General features: G+C 42.6%; 2 protein-coding genes across 8 annotated transcripts in view; both read left to right on the forward strand.

The window, feature by feature from the left end:
- The first annotated feature begins 1,042 nt into the window (after positions 1–1,042).
- Positions 1,043–15,087, forward strand: METTL22 (methyltransferase 22, Kin17 lysine). Of its 6 annotated transcripts, none has more exons than XR_014162802.1 (12): positions 1,043–1,172; positions 3,990–4,143; positions 5,144–5,506; positions 6,346–6,386; positions 6,472–6,616; positions 6,844–6,915; positions 7,764–7,817; positions 8,694–8,774; positions 9,802–9,904; positions 10,856–11,024; positions 12,330–12,495; positions 13,963–15,087. XR_014162802.1 is itself a non-coding variant. In XM_081887880.1 (12 exons), exons 1-11 carry the CDS (start codon positions 1,125–1,127, stop codon positions 12,429–12,431), a joined length of 1,332 nt encoding a protein of 443 aa, XP_081744006.1. In that variant the 5' UTR covers positions 1,043–1,124; the 3' UTR covers positions 12,432–12,438; positions 13,963–15,087. The 6 variants fall into 6 exon arrangements, 4 of the variants coding, with proteins under 4 accessions (XP_081744006.1, XP_081744005.1, XP_081744007.1 ...); XR_014162803.1 differs by lacking the exon at positions 13,963–15,087 and adding an exon at positions 13,799–13,913; XM_081887880.1 differs by having other exon boundaries at positions 12,330–12,438.
- A 5,721-nt stretch (positions 15,088–20,808) lies between these two features.
- ABAT (4-aminobutyrate aminotransferase) overlaps positions 20,809–23,557 on the forward strand; it is a 47,563-nt gene continuing 44,814 nt past the window's right edge. Inside the window, exon 1 of one of the 2 annotated variants that reach the window (XM_081887431.1) lies at positions 20,809–20,917. The gene's annotated coding sequence lies outside the window, so the exon portion shown is untranslated. The remainder of the gene's footprint in view (positions 20,918–23,557) is intronic. The other variant, XM_081887432.1, reaches the window with a different exon arrangement.

Genomic DNA, 23,557 nt, shown 5'->3' on the forward strand with positions numbered 1-23,557 from the left:
TTGCTTTTTTACTGATGTATTCACTGTCTTGGAAGGGTGGGATATAAATTTAATCAATAGTAAATAAAATAGAGCAGACCCATCAAAATCAATTAATGTGACTAATTTATGTCAATTGATTTCAATGGGTCTTCTCTGGGTATGTCTTAATTGGATGTGACTGTAAGGCTGCTGTTCTTGGGTGATTATGTAGATAAACACTGTTAGTATATTTGTTTCATTTTAATGGCTTTTATTGCATATTGCATTTTGCATGTTATTGTCACAGAAAATCATGTCATGATTCCTCAAAGCAATAAATTAATTGAATTGTAATCCTACCAGATTAGTTATGGTATCTGGCCAGAATTCAGTACTCTGAGAATATCAGTTTTTATTTTATTACAAATATGTATCCCTGTGCGATCCTTTACATGTCTATTCACAAGCAAGACCCACTGTACTCAATAGGAGCCCCACTGAATTCAGTTGACTTATTTCAATTGGGTTTTTCACTAGGCAGGTAAAAGATTGCACAGGGACTAGAATCTTTTTTTTAATGAAAATTTATATTCTAGGAGCACCAATTTCTCTTCCAGATCTTTTTACTTGCATGGTACAATCAGAAGTACAATGCTAAGTTTGATACTATTGTCTCATTGCAACTATTTTGATTTTACTTGGAAAGCTGCCTTGGAAGGAGTTGTATCCTTAAAGACAGAATACAGATAAGCTAAACAAATACATTCTCAGAAAGTGACTCCGTGTTTTAATAAGGAACATTTTTTGTGGCTTTTGAACTGGGAAAAAGGTGGTGTGGAGGGGCAGGGGGTGAATAAAAAGGGCAGAGATCTGCCACATTGGCTCAGCAGGGCTAACATCTGAAATATTTTCTCCATCCTCTCTGCCCCGGCCCAGTCTGAAATGAGTTTGGTCCTTGCAGACGGAGACCGTTGCCATAGTAACTCTGGAGCGCGGGAGGGGTGACAGCAGTAAGTCAAACAGGGGCTCGTTGCCGCGGCAACAGAGGTAAGCAGGAGTCAGTTGGGCTGACAACGCATCAGTTAAGCTAAGTGGGCGGGCCGCTGCTACGGGAAACAGCGCGCCGGAAGTCGGGGAGAAGGGCGGAAGCGGCCGAGGGCAAAATGCAAAATGGCAGCAGCGGCGTCAACGAAGCTGCCGCGAGAGGCGAGGTGAGAGTCGCCATTAAACCCACCTTGGGCAGGAGAGAGCCCTCGCTCCGTAAGGCGCAGCCCTCTGTTGCCTGTTCCACCCCATAACAGTCTCCCAACCCCTTGAAACGGCTGTCGTTTGTTGCCTACTTGGAGCCTTAGCTTGTTTTAACAACTGGCAGCGTGCGGAGAAGTAGAAATGGGAGTGCTTCTGTGCACGTGCAGAGTGGAATGCTTCCCGCTTGCCTTCTGTGCATAGGTGTTTTAAACTTAGAAGGGAAGGAGCATTATAATGGGGAGGCGGGGGAATTCTGGGCGTAACATTATTATGGTCCAAAACAAATAAAAGTCATTTTGGCTGTGTGAAAGAGGGAGTGAAAGAGACTATTTTTTAAAACTTCATGCTGCACTTCAAACAAATTGATCACCGAAATCATATTAACAGTTACTAACAGAGATTAAATCTTTATAGAAAAACGTGTTGGCTTCTGGCTGACGAAGGCAGAAGTTGAAATAGCTTGCTTTAAAGAATTAGGCTGCAAGCCTAACTCTACATGCCTGAAAGTAAAACCCATTGAATTCAATAGGACTTACTTCTGGGTTGACATGATTAAGAGTAAACTGTTAATCTGTTTTGTTAGTTCTTATATACTGGGTTGCACATTGTCCAAGAATATATAGCCTAGCCATTTAATATGTAGCTTAACCATTTAAATTCACTTTGTTATGCATGATGCCAGGCTAGCCAGCCTGGTGCCGTCGAGAAGTCCCCTACCACCAATGTATATAGCCCTTAAAAATAAGCCTAGTTTATAGGAATGTGAAATATTAATCTCAACCTTTGTATAATGTGGGTTTTGATTTTTTTCTATTTATGACTAATTCATATGCTGTAAATTCTTGTTTTTACTCTTAATTTAAATAAAAGATTTTTAAAAATAACAAATCCAGTGAAATACAGCATATGAATTAGTCATAAATGGGGGGGGGGGGCAAAGATAGGTAGTGTGCTCCTTTCATTAAACTTGGTGCAATCCTGGGTGAAGTTTTGTTGTCATTCTAGGGTGAAAAGGGAGGCTACCAGTTTTGTTTTCAGAATTTCAGATACCTTATATATATGGGGGAGGGGGGAGTATCGTGTTTTCAGCAACAGTTCCTGAACTTCACTTAAAAATGTGACTTAGAATGTACGAAAGAATGGCATACATTCTTACTGAAAAGTAAAATAATATTTTTAAAAAATCAATGGCGTAACACAGAAATTTAATTACTGGGGCATTTCAGACCACTGACAACCTTGTTGCTAACAGCTTCACCTGCTTCTGCATATCAGGCAGAAGTTGAAAATAAAGGAAGTGGGCCAGGATAGAGCAATGTTAACCGTAGTCAGACGTGATCATCTCCCCACAATCCACTACATATTGATGCAGATTAAATGTACGTACTGCCGTATTTCATAGAAGCATAGAATTGTACCGTTGGAAGGGACCATGAGGATCATCTAGAATCTTTTGCCCAATGTGGGGCTTTAATCCATGACCCTCAGATTTGGAGTCCCATGCTCTACCGACTGAGCTATCTACAGCACTGCATCAGAAATGAATATTGAACACTAAGAATGTAATAAGAGCCTGCTGGATCAGGCCAGTGGCCCATTGAGTCCAGCATCCTGTTCTTGCAGTGGTCACCCAGATGCCTGTAGGAAACCACCAAGTAGGACCCGAGCACAACAGCACTCCCCACTCCTGTAGTTTCCAATGCTTAGTATTCAGAATCATTATAGCCATCATGGCCAGTAGCCCCTGATGGCCTCATCCCTCTCCTCCATGAATTTGTCCAATTCTCTTTCAAAGCCATTCAAATTGGTAGCTATCGCTGTTTCCTGTGGGAGCAAGTTCCATAGTTTAACTGTGCTGTGTGAAGAAGGCTAGCTTTTGCTAGCCTTCCTTTCCACACTGGTTGAACTGCTGTGGTGTGATGAAATTTCCATAAACATTCCAATTGCTGAGGGAGAAGAATGAGTTGCAGAATATCAGCAGTGGTGGTGTTGAGGGGGAACTGAAAGGCTAGTTTGGCAGAGCTGTGCGAGCATTGCAGAAGATCTGTATGTTGGGATGGAGTGGGACAGGGGGGCAAGAGGCTTTGGGGGAATCGAAGCCAACAGGCAGAGATGCTTGGAGGCAGAATAAGCATTGAGCTGAGAATCTGGGTGCAGATCACATCCTGTAAGAGAGGCATAGGCGGGCCACTTCTTTTTGGAAAGTGCCCCTTTTCCTACCAATGTTGAGCAGGAGGAATGTTCTCTATTGCTGCATATTTCTGCCATTGAGAGATTCATCCAGTTTCAATAGTTGGCATTCATATGTGGAGGAGGCAAAGGAGGTTAGGATTGTATTTTGCTCTAAGTGTGATACCCAAGCTTTCTATGGCTGCTGTTGGTGGGATGGTAGTAGTTTGTTTACTTGTTGAGAATCATGTGTTTGTGTGAATGCGTCAATTGTATTATATATTTTTATTAAATTATGTTCTTAGATATGCTGTAAGTCACCTGGGGACCTATGTGTAACAAATGGCTAATGTGTCAAGAAGAAGAAGAGGAAGAGGAAGAGGAAGAGGAAGAGGAAGAGGAAGAAGAAGAAGAAGAAGAAGAAGAAGAAGAAGAAGAAGAAGCAGCAGCAGCTTAAAGAAAGGGTGGGGTGGGGAGCAGTGCCTGAGGAGGTGTGCCGAAATATAGTGAATAGTAATACCAAGCCTGGCAGGAGGTGCTAGGTTTTGTATACAATTCTGTAACTATTTATAATTAACATACTAATAGGGCTTTATGTCTTATAATTATAGATGTCCCTTCAGCAGTGCACCATACAAGGTGCAGGGGAAAGAGAGGTGATGGATGACATCACCTTCCGAAGTGACACTGTCCTATCTGATGTCCACCTACACACCCCAAGCAAAAGGCATTTAATGGTCAGGCTGAATGCTGTCGGACAGCCAGGTAATGTGCCTCTGGTGGTTGTTACTGTTACTTGCACACAATTATCATAATCCCCACTGAGAGCTTTCTTCAACAGCTCTGTGTGTGTTTTAAAGAAGTTACTACATTAAAAGTCTTAGCTGATCAGTAGCAAACAGCTTACCACCTCCTTGACGCAACTGGTCTCGCCACCATCCTCTTTGGTGGAATCTCTCAATTTACATTGAGGCTCTTTGGTTGTTAACATTGCAACTAAGCATATCCTGTGTTTAGCAGGAATATCTATCCTTTGCAGTAGACAGTGCCATGGATAGGGAGTGGAGCTTGCCAGGTGTAGCAGTACCTACTTCCTGGGTAGTGGAAAGGAAAGGGGCAGGGGAGGTTTCCAGAGCAAGTTATTTGACCCTAATCAAGGCTGAACCTGTGTGTGCCAAGTGCTATATAGTAGAGATGCCACAATCATTTCCCATTGGGCTCATATCGGGATTGACAACTGATAGCTCCAGGGCCAACTCTGGCACATGCAGATGCTAGTAAATGGTGTGGAAGAAGCATTAAATGTGGCAATAGGACTTTCTGGCTGCCTCATTGGGGACTTGCTGCTTGGAGGCAAATGCCCACCACTCTTCCTCCATCCCATAAATCCTGGCTGAGCAGGTTTTTGGAGAAGACAAGCTGGGGAACTAAGACGTTACTAAGTACAGCAGGCACTTGACAGTGTAAGTGCAGGCAATGTGAGGTTAAGGTACTTCAGGAAAGTTTATCAGGTTCAGTAAAAACAGGTGCTATAGCAATGGAGGAAAGAGGCCAAACCAACAGTCATAATACAAATATCAGACACACCAGGAAGGACTCGGCAAAAACAGGAGATTATATGCGTGACTTATGAATGGGCAGATGTCGGGGAAATCTATTTAGAGAGTAAGGAAAGCTATGGTGATATTCCTGCATTCTTTGTTATGGTTTTGAAGATTGACTGGGCTTTGATCACAGTGTTTGACTTCAGATTGTTGCCTCTTAGTGTTTCTCTCACAGTTCAAATTCCTTTTGGACAAAAGCAATCAGAAGACTGAGAGGGAAGTGAGTGGCTTTGAAAAAGAAAACCTTAAACACCAAGACAAACGTGGAGAGGGATCAGATGTGAAGGATCCTGCTGATGACCACGTTACTCTGAAAAGCACTAACAAGGAAGAGAACTCTTTGAAAGGAATTCAAGCTTTGTTAGACAAAGATGGGGATTTGGAGGTTGTCCGAAAGCCGTTACTTGATGCAGAAGCTGAAGACCTTTCAAGGGACAAAGTGTGCCCTATCATTTTGATGAAAGGTGGAGAAGTCTTGGAAGAACAAGAGCAAGAAAACAATTGCTATGATATTATTAAAATAGGTCAGTAATGTAGTATATGGATGTGGCATAAAATAATTTGCATTTCATAACATGATCCAGAAGTACTCATTGAGATGTGAGCATAGAGAGCCAATTTGTATACTTTATTCCTCCCTCTACACCTGCACATAAAACCTTTTACCAGTACACCTTTTGGATTGAAATTGATAGGAAATGATATTCACTAATGGCAAGCCAAGCAGTCTCAGGAATTTCCCCATGCCAGCTATGTTTGGTGAGTTAATTAGACTGTTGGGCTAGGACTGGGGAGAGATCAGGCACAAACCCAGACTTGCTTATAAAGCTGACTTGGCAACGTTCGGCCAACCATTTTCTTTCAGCCTAATCTACCTCACAGGGTTGTTGTGAGGATAAAGGAGGGGCATGTGCGCTGCCTTGAGCTCCTTGGAGGAAAAGCGGGATATACATTTCATAAGTGTCCCTTCACAAATGTGCCCTAAGGCAACAGACTATATATTGTTCTTTTCTGCCTTGTGTTTTTAATGGAAAAGTTTAAGGGCAAATGTAACAACATAGAAGAGCCTGCTGAATCAGCCCATTGGACTATCTAGTCCAGCATCCTATTCTCAGTGGCCAGCCAGAAGCCTGTGGGAAACCCATATGCAGAACCCAGGGACAAAAGCACTCTCCTCACTTGCAGTATCCCAAAAACTAGCATCCAGGGGCATGCTTCCTCTGACAGGTTGAGGTAGAATATAGTCATTGTTGAATATAGAATATAGTAGAATATAGTAGCCATTGATTGCCTTATCCTCCCTAAATTTACTGTACGTGTAACATGGAAAAATGGGCTCCTTTTCATGTTCTTCCTTTTTCAGAGCACGCCATGGCAACCCCTTTAGAAGATGTTGGCAAACAGGTGGGTTTCTACATTGCCAGCCCTTCTCTTGCTCCCTTGATCCTCATGTACCAGACTGTGCTACCTTTTGCCTCCTGTCTTGAAGGTCTGGCGAGGAGCCTTCTTACTTGCAGACTACATCCTCTCCAAGCAAGATTTGTTTAAGGACTGCACAGTGCTGGAGCTTGGGGGCGGCACCGGAATTGTCAGTATCATCATGGCAAAGGCAGCCAAGGCCATTTATTGCACAGGTATCTATTTAGGACAGTTGTCTTTGATGTCCGTGCTGTTGCTTTTATTTTTATCAGAAAGCTTGAAAGAGCAGTAAGTCAAGCTGAGTTGTTGAAAGCAGATGATGTTTGAGAGAAGAGACGTACCTGCCCTGTTTTTTCTATGCTTGTTTTCCCCCTCTCTTGTTTGTTTGTTTTTCATTTCTTCTCAAAGTATTACTAACATTTGCTTCTCAAATATTTTAAAGATATTGGTGAAGATCTCCTGGAAATGTGTGAACGAAATATTGCATTAAACAAGCACCTTACTGAGCCAGCAGGTAAAAAAAGACTGCTTGTATATTATTATTGTTTAATGGATTTGTGGTTTTTTTCTGGTTGGATAAAATATCATTCAAATCCAAAATACTGTCCAGACAGCCACATGAAATATTTACATGTCAAAAAGTGGCTTCTGTTCTGAACATTTCCTTCAGCCACTTCTGCCCTACAAACCTATGCCTGCAATCCTAAACACACTTATCTAAAGAGTAAGTTCCATTGAGCATAGTGGAGTAAAAAATAGACCAGTTTCAAGTCTGCTTATAAAAGATCCCTCCAAATTTAAGGAATAATATTTTAATTGTTTTTAGAATTATTTAATACAGTGCTTTTGGCTTCTTTATACATTGTAATGATTTCTGTGTTGTACATGGCATTAGGGTGCTGCTTCTAGAAAGGTGGCTAAGAGCACAGTTTCAATGGGTTGTGAAGACAATCCACCACTTTCCAGGCCCAGCCTTGGTGGGAGGTGTGGACTTACCTTGTTTTCTGCTCCATGCAGATCTTTTATTTTCAACAGTGGATATCCACTGTTGGATATACCCCCATCAGCAGAGCAAGCCTTTGCATAGTCCTAACCCTCTCTAGCCAGCAAATGCAGAGGTTAAGATTGCTCAGAATTACATTTTATAAATACATTATGGGAAGGAACAAGGAATCATTAGCAAGACTAATTTGGGGGAAGGCGGGTAAAGTGAGGTGGGGGCATAAGCCTCTGCTTGTTCGCTATTATCAATTATAGCAATTTACAGTCTTCCTCTTATTATGACACTTTAATGGCTTTAACCTGTCTTCTAAAGAGCATTTGCCACCCGCTTATTTCTCTTATCATCTTACTGACTTCCAGGAACTAAGATTAAGGTCAGAGTGCTGGACTGGCTTAAAGATGAGTTCCGTATTTGTAAGTAGATGCATCAACTTCTTAAAAGCTTGATTTTATGTTCTCTCTCTAATCTGTTGAGTTACTGTTTTCACTTGCAGCCAAATAATTGAAACCCATGGCCTAGCTTTAAAATAGATGAGTAAATGAGTTTGTTTCTGAGTATGTGCAAAGTACTGGTACATTTCCCACGCCAAATTCTTTCTCTAACAATAAGAGGTTTGAGAAGTGGAGAGCCAGACTTCAGGGGGTCAAATGGTCACACTTTAAAAGAGACCACCCACAGAGCCATTCTTGTTTTACATGTTACATGGAACCATGGGTATCCTTTTTGTCAAGTCTGAGGACTGCTTGCATTATCAGGGGTTCCTTACCCACAGTTTGGGAGCCTGATCCAGTTCTCCAAGCAATTTTTAGATCAGTGGCAAAAAGGAAATATACACAGCACTTGGGTTGCTGGGTTTGTTATGTAAAGCTCTATAAAACTTGGAACAAGAATACCTGAAAATTGTCTCACCCCTAGTTGATCATTGTGCTCTGCAGCTGAGGTTGTCTGCAAGTACCATCTTATCAGGATGTCCGTTCCACACAATATAGAAATCGAGCCTTTAGTGTTGTGTTATCTCCCCTTCAGAATTTCCTCCCTTTAAATACTAGGCATGCACAATTTCTGTTGTCTTTTCAGTACCTACTGAAGACCGTCCCCTTCCAGCATATCTCTCCTAGTCTGCAACTTTATCGGAATTATTTTCAACACGCTTTTATTGTTTTATTGCCTGTTGTTTGCCACTCTGGGTTCCTTTGGGAAGACCTGCTTCCTTCTTTAAACTTTCTGTACAGTGTCTAAAAAATTATAGTCTCCTTTATAATCAAATCAATTTGCATATTTTGCTGTAGATCCTGATCATTCCTACAGCTGGTCTGAAGAAGAGATTGCAGAGCTTCATGATTTCACCACTGTGATCCTAGCTGCTGATGGTAAGCAAACAGAACTGGAGAGTCAAGGATTCATAGTGGTTGTTAAAGCCCCTGTTTTGTGTGTATTGCGTACTTTCCGCAAATATTTTCTGATCATTGTTTCAAGAGTCCAATAAGACACATTATGGCCATAGACACTGAATGAGTAAACTGACTCGGCTCGTCTAGCTCATTGTAAAATATGCATATCAGCTGCATCTGGAGAAACATTTCTTGATGTGGCAATTGAAGTGGGGGCAGGAAGGAACCTTACCCTGAATTTAGCATGGTAAACCTAGAAAAATCACATCACAGTTCAGAGGATTTGTATTTTTCTGGAATGGAAATTGCTTTTAATCGGCATGGGGCACCACTGGCTTTCCCTAAACATGTCCCCTTGAAATAAGTAGGAGCTGTGGAGGAACTTACGCCTTTCTTTCTATTAAATGGGGGGGGGTCATGCATAATAGAAAGGGGAAGGGCTGTGGCTTAGTGGTAGAGCATCTGCTTTGCATCTGCTTTACATGCCAGGTTCAATCCACCCTCTCCAGATAAGGCTGAGAACATCCTCTTATCTAAAACCCCAGAAACCTGCTTTCAGTCAGTGTAGGCAGTACTGAGCTACATGGACCAATGGTCTGATTCCATATGTCAGCTTCCTATGTTCCTAACTTCTTATGTTCCTATAGGACCCCAGTGAATGATAGAATGCAGTACTTCAGAATATGACCATATTTGCAGATGGAAGCTATGCTAGATACAGTAGTGTCATATGCCAATTTTAGAGGACCAGAAGCCAAAGATTTAGCTATTTCATCCCCAACTGCACTCACATTTGCAAGATTCCATGTCCTGGCTATTTCCCTTCCTAATGGATGTTAACAAAACGAAACACTGCTGTGCCCCTAGTAATTAAGACTATAGCCATTATTTTCTGAAGTCTTGAGATGGATAACAAAATATTTTTAAAAATCAACTTTTAAGATAGAAGTGAATGTCTCGTATGTGAAGTCAAAATCCAGATGATCCTAACCCTTTTTTATTGCAGTATTTTATGACGATGATCTAACAGATGCCTTTTTCAAAACGCTGTATCGAATCACTGGCAACTTGAAAAACCCTTCCACCATCTACTTGTCAATAGAAAAGAGGTGACATGCTTTTTACTCTTAATTGGAAAATACACCACAATATGATTAATTTGTTTTGATTGTTGCTAATGCTAGAAACAGTTTTCAGCTTGGAAGTGGGCAATCTTATTATTTCTCAAAAAGGTTTCCAGCATGAAGTTATTTAGATATTTTTAAATAGTTATATAGATGACTGCATTCGTAAGAGGAAACTCTTCTTAAGAGGATGCAGCAAACAGTCATGGTCACCAAATAAGCATTTAAGTGGCTGTCAGGTAGTTTGGATCTCCTTCAGCTAGATCCTCTGTGGCGGAAATTACAGCACATCTACAAGGCTGCAGAATACTGAAGATCTGTTGAAAACCACTTGCTAGATACTGAGAACCTTCCTAGACAGACAGGCGTCGCTTTTGTGCTTATCTTTGGGAGCCTATTCTTGACCTGCCAAAGCAGACACTCATTCTGTTGGTTAGTGATTGGTGGATGAACAGCCCTAAGCCAATCCTAAGTGAATCCACTTTCAGTTACAGCCTAAGAGAACCTATAGCTTTATTGGGTACCATTGTCTTTTTCTTCAGTTGAAAGATCTCTGAGAGTGGGAAGAATGGGATGAGAGAGAACTCTGCTGGAGAAGCAGTGCTGGTCAGGATTGCCTAAACTTGAACTACAATAGCTACACTGGGGAAGCATATCTGATTAAAGCAGAGACCTTGGAGAGCTGAAGCTGATAACACTTGGCATTTATATTGTACTACCAGCCTTGTACTTAGTACTGTTGGGGGATTTTGAGGAACCAAAACATCAATGCAATCTTGAGAGGTTCAGCCCACCATCTTGATTCAAAGTGGCATCTGTTTTTATCCAAATGTGGATGAAAGCCTGCACCTTGATCTCAGAAAGCATGAGCAAAAGTTAGTTAAAATCCGTGCAGTTTTTAAAAGTTCAGTCTTTAATGAATGTATCTTTTTGCAGGCTCAACTTCACTTTAAGACACATGGATGTTGTATGTGAAGCATACAATTACTTTCGAAGCACCTTGAATGATCTAGAAAATATCAGAGATGGCAAAATAAGATATACCGTTCAGCCTGTCCAACTCTCCTTTCCTCAACATATTATTTATGAGCGGGTTGAGCAGTTGGTGGGTACCGTTTGTCTGACAAATGATCTAAAACCTTGAGCAGTTTTCAGTTTAATTGTATTAATGAGACAAAGTCAAAAAGAATTGACATTATCTTGCGGTTCTCTGACCGAACATAGAAAAGTAACCAGCAGTAAGTTGTACACATCACTTTATTTTTCAAGGCTGCTAGTTTCTTTGCAAACAGCTGAGGAATGGATGATGGGGTTTTAAGATATGAATTCAGTTGTTTTATTGTTTCTTGTAAACTTCCTTGGGAACATAATTGAATGGATGCATAAAAATATATGTAACAAAGAAGCAGAATCACATTAGATTATTCACACACGTTAGTCCAAATTTGCAGGTTTCAAAGGGCACAATCATTTATTTGTACATATATGCATTAGTCTATCACCTTACTGGAAAAGATGTGCGCAACATCTAAAAAAAAGTTGCAAAATTTACTGGGGACAAGGTGGTGGTACTTTTAAGGTTGCCACAAGCACTTGCCAGTAGGTCATCTTTTCCCTGTTCAGACTGAACCACTCTAAAAACCTGCAAGAGCTGTTGTTTTCAGAGCTCATTCTTGGATAGAAGAGTATGTGTTTTCCAAGCAGGAGAGTTGCTGTCATCCTACCTCTGACACTTTTAAAATGTCACCTGTGTCTTCTCTCAGATAAAGATGATTCACCATATCAGAGTGATTTACTTTTGTTAGAGGCAATATGCTTCTGGATGCCAGTTTCTGGGGATCATGAGTAAGAGAATTTTGGTCCTCTCTTGACCTACGCATGGACTACCTGTAGGCATCTGAATAGCCACCGTAATAACAGGACATAGAACTAAAATGACCTTTGGTCTGATCCAACTGCACAGCTTTTCTTAGGTCCACAAACTATGACTGAGCCTGAATGGCTGGACTAGTCCCAGTCCTTCATTCTGCCTGTGAAGCCAGATGAGAAATTAGACATTTATTTTTTATTTTGCGTCTACTGAGTTATATCTTCTTTGTAAGAGCAAAGAATGTGTATTGGTGGCAAATACAGCCGTGGCTGTACTGAGCGTCTAAACTTCATCTTGTAGCATTAGGTAGATTAAGCTCTTCTTGCTTTAACTCAAAATGCATAATGCCCTTAAGGTAACTCCTAATTTAATGGAAGCTTCTCTGTTAAGACAGTTGATGCATTAGTAATGCAGTCCCAAGCTATAAGTGTAAAGAAGGAATACTGTTACTTTAGAATTTAAAATTGAAAAGCTCTGTTTTGATTACCATACTCCCCATGGCAGTTCATCGATTTTCAGTTTCTCTTCTCTGCTTAACAGGAGTTATGGAAGATTACGGCTGACATGACCACTGAAGGAAGCACGTACACACCTCTCCCTGAGAGATTGAAAACTGGACATGAGGACTTCAGTACAGAATAATTTCCCTGTAAGGTTCTGTCTGATATAATTATCTGAATGGAGCCAGGACCCAAACAGATCCTGGGTATGTGTTTATAAAAGCATATTAAATATGTGCATAGCATCAGTTAATAGTCTGGGTGTGATTTATGAACGATATCACCCTCTGTGATATGTTTGGTTTGCATTCTAACAACACGTGCAGCTCCAGAAGACCAACAGTTTGGATATGGGATGGGAAAATTGCATACCAGGTCTGATTCAGATTCAGATTCTTATCTGAATCAGATAAGTGCTGGAGATGCAAAGAGGTTGAGGGAATGTTTTTTTCATATGTGGTGGACCTGTAAAAGGGTAAAAGAGTTTTAGGAAATAATCCATAATGAATTGAAAAAAAATGTTTTAAAGTACTTTTCCAAAAAAAAACCACCTGAATCTTTTTCATTGGGGATAATTCAGATGGAAATTCCCAGGTATCAAAAAAGGTTATTTATGTACACCACTACTGCGGCCCATTTTTGTTAGCCCAAAAATGAAAAATGAGTGAGGTCCCAACTAAAGAAGAATGGCAACTTAAGCTGATGGAATATGCACAGCTTGTGGACCTAACATATAGAATAAGAGAACAAGAAGAAGATACATTTAAAGAAGATTGGAAAATGTTTATTGGATATATATGGGGGAGAATAGTGTGCACTTGAAAATGTGGGCAGCAGTAAGATAAATTCAACAGTGTAAGTAAGTTTTGATGGATGTAATAATGGAATACTGAATGGTTTAGTTTATGTAAAATATTTATGGTATGCAATATGGATTTATGTTATGCAAAATGAACCATGAAAAGAGCAGAAGGGAAGTCATTGATATTTTAAGGATGTTTAAATGAGTATTCAAAATTGTAAAACAAAAAATTTAATAAATATTTTCTGTAATATATATATATATGAGAGAGAAAATTGCCTACCAGGGAGCACTGCTAGTTACTAGATGCCTCCTTCCCATTATGTCAATTATATTGTTATAACAAATGGGCTTGTTGCACCTTAAAGAGGAACAGATGTATCACTGTGTGGGCTTTTTCATTCACTGGACCCTTCTAACTTATATGTAGAAATGGTTAACGTTTGTATACATATGAAGAAGTGGGTCGATCCACGGAACCTTTGGCACAATAAATCTGTTAGTCTTTAAGTCAGCTTTCACCAGCATGATCCCCTCCAGATGTTTTGGCTTACAACTCCCCCAGTTTTTTTGGGGGGGGGGAGGGCGGAGTTGTAGTCCAAAACTTTTGGAGGGCATCACATTAGTAAAGGTGCTTTTAGGTGCTATGCACAAGACAAGCAGATTTGCCCTCCTGGAAGTAATTGATGGTATTTTTTTGTCCTCAGTCTGCAGCTGTGTTTGCTCTTCAGTGTTACAATTCAAAATCCCAGGCCAAAGTAACCTCCGTTCTGTTGTAAGGATAAGAAAGCTGAATGTTACCATCGCCTACACTCCTTAAGCAAAATTATGCTATTGGCTCATCTGTTTAATTTATCTCATTTCTGCTCAGCGTGGAGAAGTCCAAGAAGTTCCAATCCCTAGGTACCGGTCAACCTGCTCATCTCATTTCTGAGAATTCGCTGCTCATTACCTACCTTTGGAGACACTCAGCATACTGATTTCTATGTCCAAGAACAAATTCCTGTGCAGTGAAGCAGCCCTCCCTGGGCAGACGGACCACAGGGACTCTCCTTCACAGGAATCCTGCTTCGAATAAATGGGGCTGTAAGTGAGGAGGACACTCTGTGGAGAATCAAGAGGCTCCATCCATATACCTTAGAGCCTGCCAGCAGAGTTGAAGACAAAAAAACTGGTGAAGCGCCCTCAAGGGTTGGGAAATCAGGAACTGGTATGAACAACGTTGGACTTGTAATGGTAGTGGAGCAGAAACCAGGTTCCAATTCAAACTGAGTCATGAAACTTGGGCCGGGCATTCTCTCTCAGACTAACCTACTTCACAGGGTGGTTGTGAAGATAGCGTTGGGTGTGTGTGTGAGAGAGAACGATGTACAATGCCTTGAACTCCTTTTAGCAAAGAGTGCCCTTGTCCGTGGGTCCTGCTTGAAGGTTTCCCATAGGCATCTGGTCGGCCACTGTGTGAACAGGATGCTAGGCGAGATGGGTCATTGGCCTGGTCCAGCAGGCTATTCTTATGTTAATAACCATAGCAACAGCCAATGAGCAGTCCCTAGGGACAAATAAAATTAAGGAACTCTGTATGAAGATAGTTGCATCTTCATACCGGCACTTTATATTTGCTAGGCCAGCCTCCTGGAAGCCCAAAACAGCACCCCTGGCCTAGGAGGAAGAGAGAAACTGGCATCCAAGATTATGCAGCACAATCATAGAATATGCAAAACCTGGTTGCATGCTTCATTTTGACCAAAGAATGACACAAGTCAATGTGAGGAGCATATCACGGCAATGTTCATTTCAGACCCTTCTGAAAACTCATTATTAGCAAACGGAAGGAGGGCAGCTCTGGACTCATCACAATCTTAGGTATTTATTTATTTCAGGTATTTATATGCTGCGTAATATTCTGAATTTCGAAGCAGTGTACATAAAATGGGGTTGTTGTTTTAAGTAAAATGAATAAGAACTATTAAAATTCACTTATCGCAGAAGCAGAAAATTACCTGAAAATTTCTGCTGTCAAGTCAAGCGCCTGAAGTTCAGCAGGGAGGGGTCTTGTCTAACCTCATCTGGGAGGGAGTTGCACAGGATTGGGCCCACAAAGCCGAATGCATGGCTTCTGGTCATTACAAGCCAAGCATCTGAACCATGGGGGACCGCAGAGACACTGAAGAGATCTGTGATCAGGCAGAGATATAAGGGATTGGGTGGTTTTTAAGGTATTCTGGACCCAAGTTGTTAAGGGCCTTGTAAATTAATAAAACGACCTTGAATTTGGTCCAGAAAGATACTGCTTTCTCTTAGCCATGGCAATTCAAAGCAACTTGCAAAATGACCAAAAAACAAACAAACCCACATACATACATTCAAACCAAGTGGGGTGGAAATGCATTATCTTTCTTACTTGAGTTTGAGATGAGATGAGCTGCATGTTAAAATGGTATCTCTGGTGTCCTTTCAAGAACATTTATTTTCATGAAATGGTAGCAGGCTGGGATTGTTGAATTTCCAGCATGCCCCAATCACATTATTTTGTGTACCATAGAATATTTGGGGGGGGGGGATTCAGAAGATTACAGTTCACCACTAGATGTCACTGTGACCTGACTGAAGACTTACCGGTAAGTATTCTAGACATAACAAAGTATAGTGGCCTTACTTGTGAGTATTCTGTCATTGCAGTTATCAGGTTCAGATTGAATATCCACAAAGAGCAGCACTGGAATGTCCTAGGATGGGAATAGGGAGCCTGTGGCATTCCAGAGATTGCAGTACTACACTTTGTACTGTCCCTGCCTATTGACTGTGATGAGTGTCAGGGCTGCAACACCTGGAGAGCCACAGACTCCCCATCTCTGTTCTGGGACAAGAAGAGATACCTGCCTCTTCTCCATGTGCTATCTACGTAGTCCAGCATTGCCCATAAACATGCACTGAAGGAGGTGGTTGGTAGGAGAGGAGCCAGTCCTTTAACCAGCTTGGTTGCAAGCACCCAGAGGTAACTGACCCACATTTAAGCGATCTTGTGTGGGAAATTCTAGTGTTTTTCTTTTGAGTGAGATTTCTAGCCAGACTTTTCCCACTGGAGATTTGATTGCACAGTAGTTTTCAAAGAACAAAAGTACAGTTGTTCTATTTAATGATTTGAGTATTTCCTATACAAAAGAAAGATTAGGTTAAGAGGGTTGCCTGGAGAATTGCAGCACTGTGAAGCAGAACTATTGGATGTATGTGGAAGACAAAAGGAACAACCCCCTTAATCTCTTTGGGATTTGAGGTGAAAAACAGGATTTAAAAATAAGTCTTCTGCTCAACTCTGCAGGCATCTTTTGTTTTCTACAATCCTGTTCCCAGTTGTCTTCGTTTATTACATAATGCATATTTTGCACAGGGTGAAAACAGCAATTGCTTGTGAATAGGTGCTGTTCTGTACCTTATGCAAAGTAAGTTGGGAGAGTGATGTGGTAGAATTCTGGAAGGAAACTTGTATTATTGAGAGAAGTTTACATTCTAATGTGCTAGTTTTGCTGCACACTGTAGAGCATTCAAAAATGCAGTGTCCTTTCTGCACTGGGGCACTCCAGCACTCTACCACGTCATTCCGCATCCCATGTAGAATAGCTCTCCGGTTCCGCCATATTTTAGTAAACAATAAATTTCAGACTGGAGGTCGCATCTCTTCTGAAATCCAGGTATGAACGAAGAAATTCTCCCCACAATCAGGAACCTCTGCAATAATCAGGGTTTTTGATCTTGAGAATCAGACCTTCACCAGACCTTCTGCACTCAGCCTGGGAATACTGAGTGGGGCAGATGTGCCCAGTGTACGTGGGGAGATCAAGGTGCGCACAACAGCTTTCACTTCCCAGTTTAAGCCCTGACACTAATTTTGAATGTGCAAATAGAGCTCACGACGACACAGCCCTGTTTCTACACTATGTTCATGTGAACATTAGCAAAAGGGTAGCTACATTCCACTTTTGCTCAGTATGCTTTTGCATCCTTTAGAGAGGACTGCTCCTCTTGAAAGTAGGGCAGAAGAGAATTCTGGGATACTCTGATTCAGCTTCACTTTACCATGAGCTTTGTTTTTGGAGAATACCCTTGTCTGTGTGTATGCACGATTCAGAAATATGGCACACCCTCCTGAATAAGCTCTGCAAGGATTGCCTTGATGTCAGCCTCAGATTGGTGGCAAGTGACCCCTTGTGTGATTGGCTCTCACACCCTGTATCGCTTTCTAGGTCACCCTTTGTTTGCCAGTCGGAAGACTCCTGCTGTGTCCCTCTTCAATTGTTCTCAAGCTTCTTGCTCCTTGCTGTCTTCCTCACTCCCCTCACTTGTAAACATAGCTATCCTGCACTCTGTTTCCTCTCTTGGCCTCTCAACAGTGCTCCCTACTTATTACAGAGGAGTTGCCTCTCCAAAGTCCAAATGCTTATCCTATTCGGGAGACCCCATGCCCACATGCACAAGTGGATCTGAAGATGCCAGGGAGGAAAAGCTCGTGTCTGAAACCCTGGAGAGCCTCTGCCGGTTACCAACAATACTGATCTAGACAGGCCTGTCCTCAGTATAAGGCAGTTTCTTAGTTCCCTAGGAGCTGCAGGGCAAAACTCACATAGGACCCAAAGACAGGAAAGGCTATGCACTGTGACTGGACATGGGAGTTTGGAGAGTTGTGAGCCAGTGTTCTGCAGTCCTTGGAGGCACATGGAAAGAGAATTTCACACTAACCAGCCCAATGGTTGGCTGAAAAACTCTGTTACACTTGCTAAAGGCCATTTGAAGATACAGAATCATATAATTGTAGAGTTGGAAGGGACCCTGAGGATCATCTAGTCTTTGATGTTGGCTGAAAATCAGGCTATTCAGGAACACTGCTGCTCCAGCAAATTCTACCTTTTTTCTTGCTCTCATTGGTCAGGAAGAGACCTGAGCAGAGACCTCAGCACTCCCTCCTCCCTTCATCTCACCAAATTTGCCTGTCATTCCTTTGAAAATCTCAGCAGAGCTGTTTTCCCAGAACGTTGCCATCTTTAATTGTACATCATGCACTTAAACTGTGCTGGCATATGATACGTAGCATGATTAAAGATGTCAGCCCCCACCGGGTATTAATGCTTCGGCAGGAGGATTTGAAGAACTAGGCTAGGACAATGAAGATAATACAAGAATTGAAGGCGAGGCGAAGGAAATGAAAAGGGGGAAGGCTTCTGGGTCAAAAGAGCATAATGTTATTTAACACTCAAATCTAGAAAGCAGAGAGAGTGACAAGCAATTGGTTATTGGCAGCAAATTCAAACTGAAAGCTCTAACTGAGCTAGAGAAGACACAATGGACCTAAATCATGTCCATTAAATAGGTCTACTCTGAGTGGGCAAACATTGGATACAACTCAGTTTGTTTTAAATTTAAACTCTAGTCTCAAAATCAATGTTTGGGCAAATGAAGCTACTGATATTTGCAGTCATTTTGCAAACGCCAATAATTCTCAGAAATGGTTTTAATGGATGTATAAATTCATGGAGAATCAGACAGACCCTCGGTTTACTAGCTACGATGGCTATGCTCTGCCTCAAAGGTCAGTCGCAGCAGTGCTTCTGAATACCTGCCTGCTGGAAACTGCAAGGAGAAGGTAGAATCCTGCTTGTGGTTTGCCATCGGGCACCTGGTTGGCCACCGTAAAAACAGGATATACTGGATAAGATGGGCCATTACCTTGGTCCCGCAGGCTCTTCTTTTGTCCTTACAGTGAAACAGGTATCAAATATTCAGTGAATATTTGTGTGGGAGAATACTGTGGGAATACGGAACATCAAAATTTGTAGAGGAGGATTTTGAAAGTAATTTTTCATGGAATCATAGAATGGAAAGGGATCCCATGGGTCATCTCCCTGCAATGCAGTAATTCTGCCCACCGCAGCTATCCCTGGGTGGGCTCAAACCACCAACCTTCTGGTTAACAGCCAGGTGCACTGACCCATTGCACCAGACATTGACCTTGGTTCTGCTCTCTGTCCAGGTTGGCTATTTCTCAAATTGCCTACTGGTTTTCTTTGTAGCACCAATTGCATAATCTGGCATTAGGAGGGTCTAATCAGAACAGCCGGCAAGGTTACAAAAGGACGTGTCATCATGCACTTGATTATTTACTATCTTTTACTAGCAGGGCCAAGTTCCCGGTTGCTAAATTTCAGCTATAAAAAGGGCATATCTGAGCAGCCAGCCAGCCTGCCTGTGCACCAATCTGTGTGTTTATCACTGATATGCTGTGAAGAGCAGAATTCCCTAAGAACGTCAAGTGCCGGTTTGCCGAATCAGACAAGGTCTCTGCTCGGAACACACTTGGGTTCAATGGATGTAATTAAACTAGGGTTGCAATCCTATTCCCACTTACTTGTGAGTAAGCCCCTTTAGGGCCCTTCCAAATATCCTTCTGATGTTTGTGATTATTTGTGCTCATGAGAGCATGGGTTGGTTATACTTGATCCTGCCTTGAATACTATTTGTGTCTGCAAAAGTTTTGGGGTGGATTTCTTGCTTTTTTCCCCAGTCAATGCTGATATCCTGTAACTGCAGGAGAGCTACAGTTGGCAGAGAGGTTTCGTAATCAATCTGTCTTCCCAGGAAGCTCTAGGAACTGTAGCTGGGGCTGCAGGGGTAGGGGAAGGAATTGTGGTCTAATAACTCTCAACACACTTAACACACTTTAGCTACCAGAATTCCCTGGGGGAAGAAGTCATCCAGCGTTCTCAACCTGTGGGTCCCCAGATGTTGTTGGCCTACAACTCCCATCATCCCTGAGCTCTGGCCTTGCTAGCTAGGGGTGATGGGAGTTGTAGTTCAACAACATCTGGGGACCCACATGTTGAGAAAGGCCATCATAGTGATTGGAAATGTGTGGGGTGAATGTGGGAAATGCTTACAACAGAACACAATATTTACACATTATTCTCTAAACAAATTACCTCTCTGTTAGTTATGTATATACACAGAATGAAGGGGGGAATAGACAATTCACTACTTATATGGCATTTTTTCCTTTTTTAAAATAATACTATCCTCTCCGCTGTTGTAAGTAAGCAGGGCCAAGGGGAATACAGTGGTACCTCGGGTTAAGAACTTAATTAGTTCCGGAGGTCCATTCTTAATCTGAAACTGTTCTTAACCTGAAGCACCACTTTAGCTAATGGGGCCTCCAGCTGCCGCTGCGCCGCCACCGCACGATTTCTGCTCTCATCCTGAAGCAAAGTTCTTAACCTGAAGCACTATTTCTGGGTTAGCAGAGTCTGTAACCTGTAGCGTATGTAACCTGAAGCATATGTAACCCGAGGTACCACTGTATTGGAAGCCAGATCTTCCAAGGGAGGGTGCGAGATCTGATGCAGGTAGACTTGAGCCTGATACTTCCTCTGCGTTTCAAAAGAAATGGTACCACTGCTAAAAACCGCCCATCCCCAAGGGCTGATCAAAGGGACCACCTGTCACGGTCTCAGAGGCAAACCCCATCCGCCTGCCTGCCTCCCTCCATCTCGCCCACCCCCGTCCTTTAGATTTACCCTCTTTCCTCCTAACCGCACAAAACAACTCTTCCCCTCCCCTCCTCAGAGGAGGGGTGTGTCGCACTCGGTTCCTCCCATTGGCTGGCGCCGCAACGGAGCGGCGAAAGCTCGGCTCCGATTGGCTGCGGCGCGTTCGGCGAGCGGGCCAGCTGCGATCCGCCCTCCCGGCTGCTCAGTTGCAAGCAGGGGACCGCGGCGGCGGCGCGGCTAGACGGGGGCGAAAGCGGCTGAGGTCGGAGCGAGCCGGCGTTTGCCTGGAAAGCGGTGAGTAGGGGGAGGGCTCTGCTTCTTTGCCGCTCTTCCGCTTATCTCGGGAAGGAGGCGAGAAGATAGCCTCCATTTTATACCTACCTGTGAACAGGATAGATAATAATTAGGAACAGCAACCCCTTCCCTTCAGTTCTTAATACAGTAGAGGGGTCTTTATGTAATCCCTTTTAAGCAATTTATTTTCTTTCCCTTTCATCTATTATTGCATCCTGCTTCTCCCATCTTTTTTTGGGGGGGGAAGGGAGGGGACATCAATATGCCTCCTTGGTCTACTGGGGATAACCTTTTCCAGTATTGCCCCCTCCCAATCTCTTTATTACGTCATCATCTCGGAGATCTCTGGTTCTGTCTGGTTTCTCTTCCCAGTCGCTCTCTTCGCCCTCCCCCTTTTTAGTGGGGAGGCTTCTTATTAGCCCTCTTCACTTCCTCCCCCCCCCCCATGTTTCTACCTCTACAACATCCTGCCCCCACAGCCTCAACCCCTTATGGCAGTGATGGCCAAACTTGGCCCTCCAGCTGTTTTGGGACTACAGTTCCCATCATCCCTGACCACTGGTCCTGTTAGCTAGGGATGATGGGAGTTGTAGTCCCAAAACAGCTGCCACCACTGCCTTACGCCTTTCTCGCCTCCCGCCCCCAATGTCACTCTCCTCCTCTCGTTCCATGTTGAACTCTTCACTCTCCCCATTATTCCCATTGTATATAGGGGGGTTTCCCTTCTTAATGTATTTCCAGAGCCACCACTTAATGTCCTGTCCCCCATTTTTCTTCTAGGGAACTAATCCTCCCCCCCCCCAAAAAAACCAAACAAACCCTTTCTTGAGGACACAGCTTCACTTTGTCTCCATCATTTCCCCAAATCTAGCCTATCCTTCTTAGGGAATCTCACCCCCCAGCACACCACATCCCATTCTCAAGGAACCTTCCCCATTGGTCTCATTTTGGGGGAACGATTTCAATTCTGACAATGCCCAGAGTCTCTTGTGAGCTTTTTCAGGTGCTCTCATCGTAAGAACATCAGAAGAGCTTCTGGCTTCTGGATCAGGCCAATGGCCCATGTAGTCCAGCATCCTGTTCTTACAGTAGCTGAGCAGATGCCTGGGGGAAATTCACAAGCACAACCTGAGCACAAGACCACTTTGGTTTCCAGCAACTGGTATTCAGAAGCATTGCTGCCTCTGACTGTGAAGGCCAAGCAAGCCATTGTTTCTAGTAGCCAATGACAGTCTTATCCTCCATGAATTCATCACCACCAGCATCCTGACTTGAGCATCTTTGCTCCTCTCCATCCCTCCTGGACGGTCCTCCTTTCCTGAGGAACAGGAAGCCGATTCAGACTAGCCAGACAGCCTCTACCCAAGAATAACATTCTTAGACGCCTTCTGTAGTTTGTCTTGGCCACCCTTCCCATCACCACTCCCAGAAATTTAAAGGTTCAATTGTATTATCAAAACAAGCAAACGGTTTGGGCTGGTGCACGTTGGAATTTGTGCTGCAAGCTTTTCATCAGCTTCATCGGTGGATTAATCAGCTACTCTTGTTGATTGAATGGCAGGGAGCTGTTTCCATCGGTGAAGGAATATTTTAATCGGGGAGTTTTGTTTTGTAGCAGTTTTGGTTCTGGTTTGTTAACCATCCCGCCAAGGGACTCCAAGGATGTCCTTTTAGCAAATGATTGGCAGGTTTTGTTTATCAAAACTGTGAGTGCTTATGAAACTTAACCAATTAACTACTTGAAAGGCAAGTGACTAACTAAAATAAACCCACCCTTTTCTTGCAAGTCCAAAATATGTGACTGTTTTTTAAATGGAACTGTAGAGTTTGAAGAGGTCAAAGGGTGATAAAAACCAGGCTGCTAACCAATTTTGACCTGGGATAAAGTTCCTTCTACACATCTCATATTCTGCACTCAAAATAATTAAATAAATCAAAATCCACCAGCAAGGATACTGGAAGACAGATAGCCAGGCACTAAAGTCCCAACCTCTGACCCGCAGAATTTATCTTGGAAGTCTTGAGGACCAGCAACCTTTTTTTTAAAAAAAAGAAAAAGAAAAGTTAGATTCCAAAGGATGATGAATGCTGTCCCCAGGGCTGATTACAACACTTGTAGAACATGCCCAGCCCAGAGAATCTTGTGTCCTTATCTTCTGTAGTTACAGAAAATGTAGCATTTGTGCTCATCGTTTCTTCTCAGATTGCCCCCCACACTCAAAAGACCATAGCCAAATCTTGAATTTGATGGGAAGAGCCTGGCGACAAAAAAGAAGCGGGAAGCACATCATTTTCTGCACTGTGTTGTATCCAACCAAGTCCTACTCAAATTAATGAACCTAAGTTAGCCATGTCCATTAATTTCAATAGGTTCTCTCTGAATATGATTAGCATTGCCACTGTTTGTTTGTTTGTCCTATGTGTTTCCATCCTAAAACCTCCCTTTTGTGGCAGGTGATCAGTTTTTGATCACCCACTTGCTCCTGACCCAACATTCCCCCAAATCCATATTTGCACCTGGGGAGAGGGTTGCAAAGCCCCCGCGAAATGACGCTCTCCTTGCTCTCCTTGCTGTGTCCATTCCCTTTCTTTTTCTGCCCCACCCCCACTCTGTTTTCCTTGCCATAAATGACTGTTTGT

Source organism: Podarcis melisellensis (assembly GCF_964234715.1).
Source record: "Podarcis melisellensis genome assembly, chromosome: 14".
NCBI lineage: Eukaryota > Metazoa > Chordata > Lepidosauria > Squamata > Lacertidae > Podarcis > Podarcis melisellensis.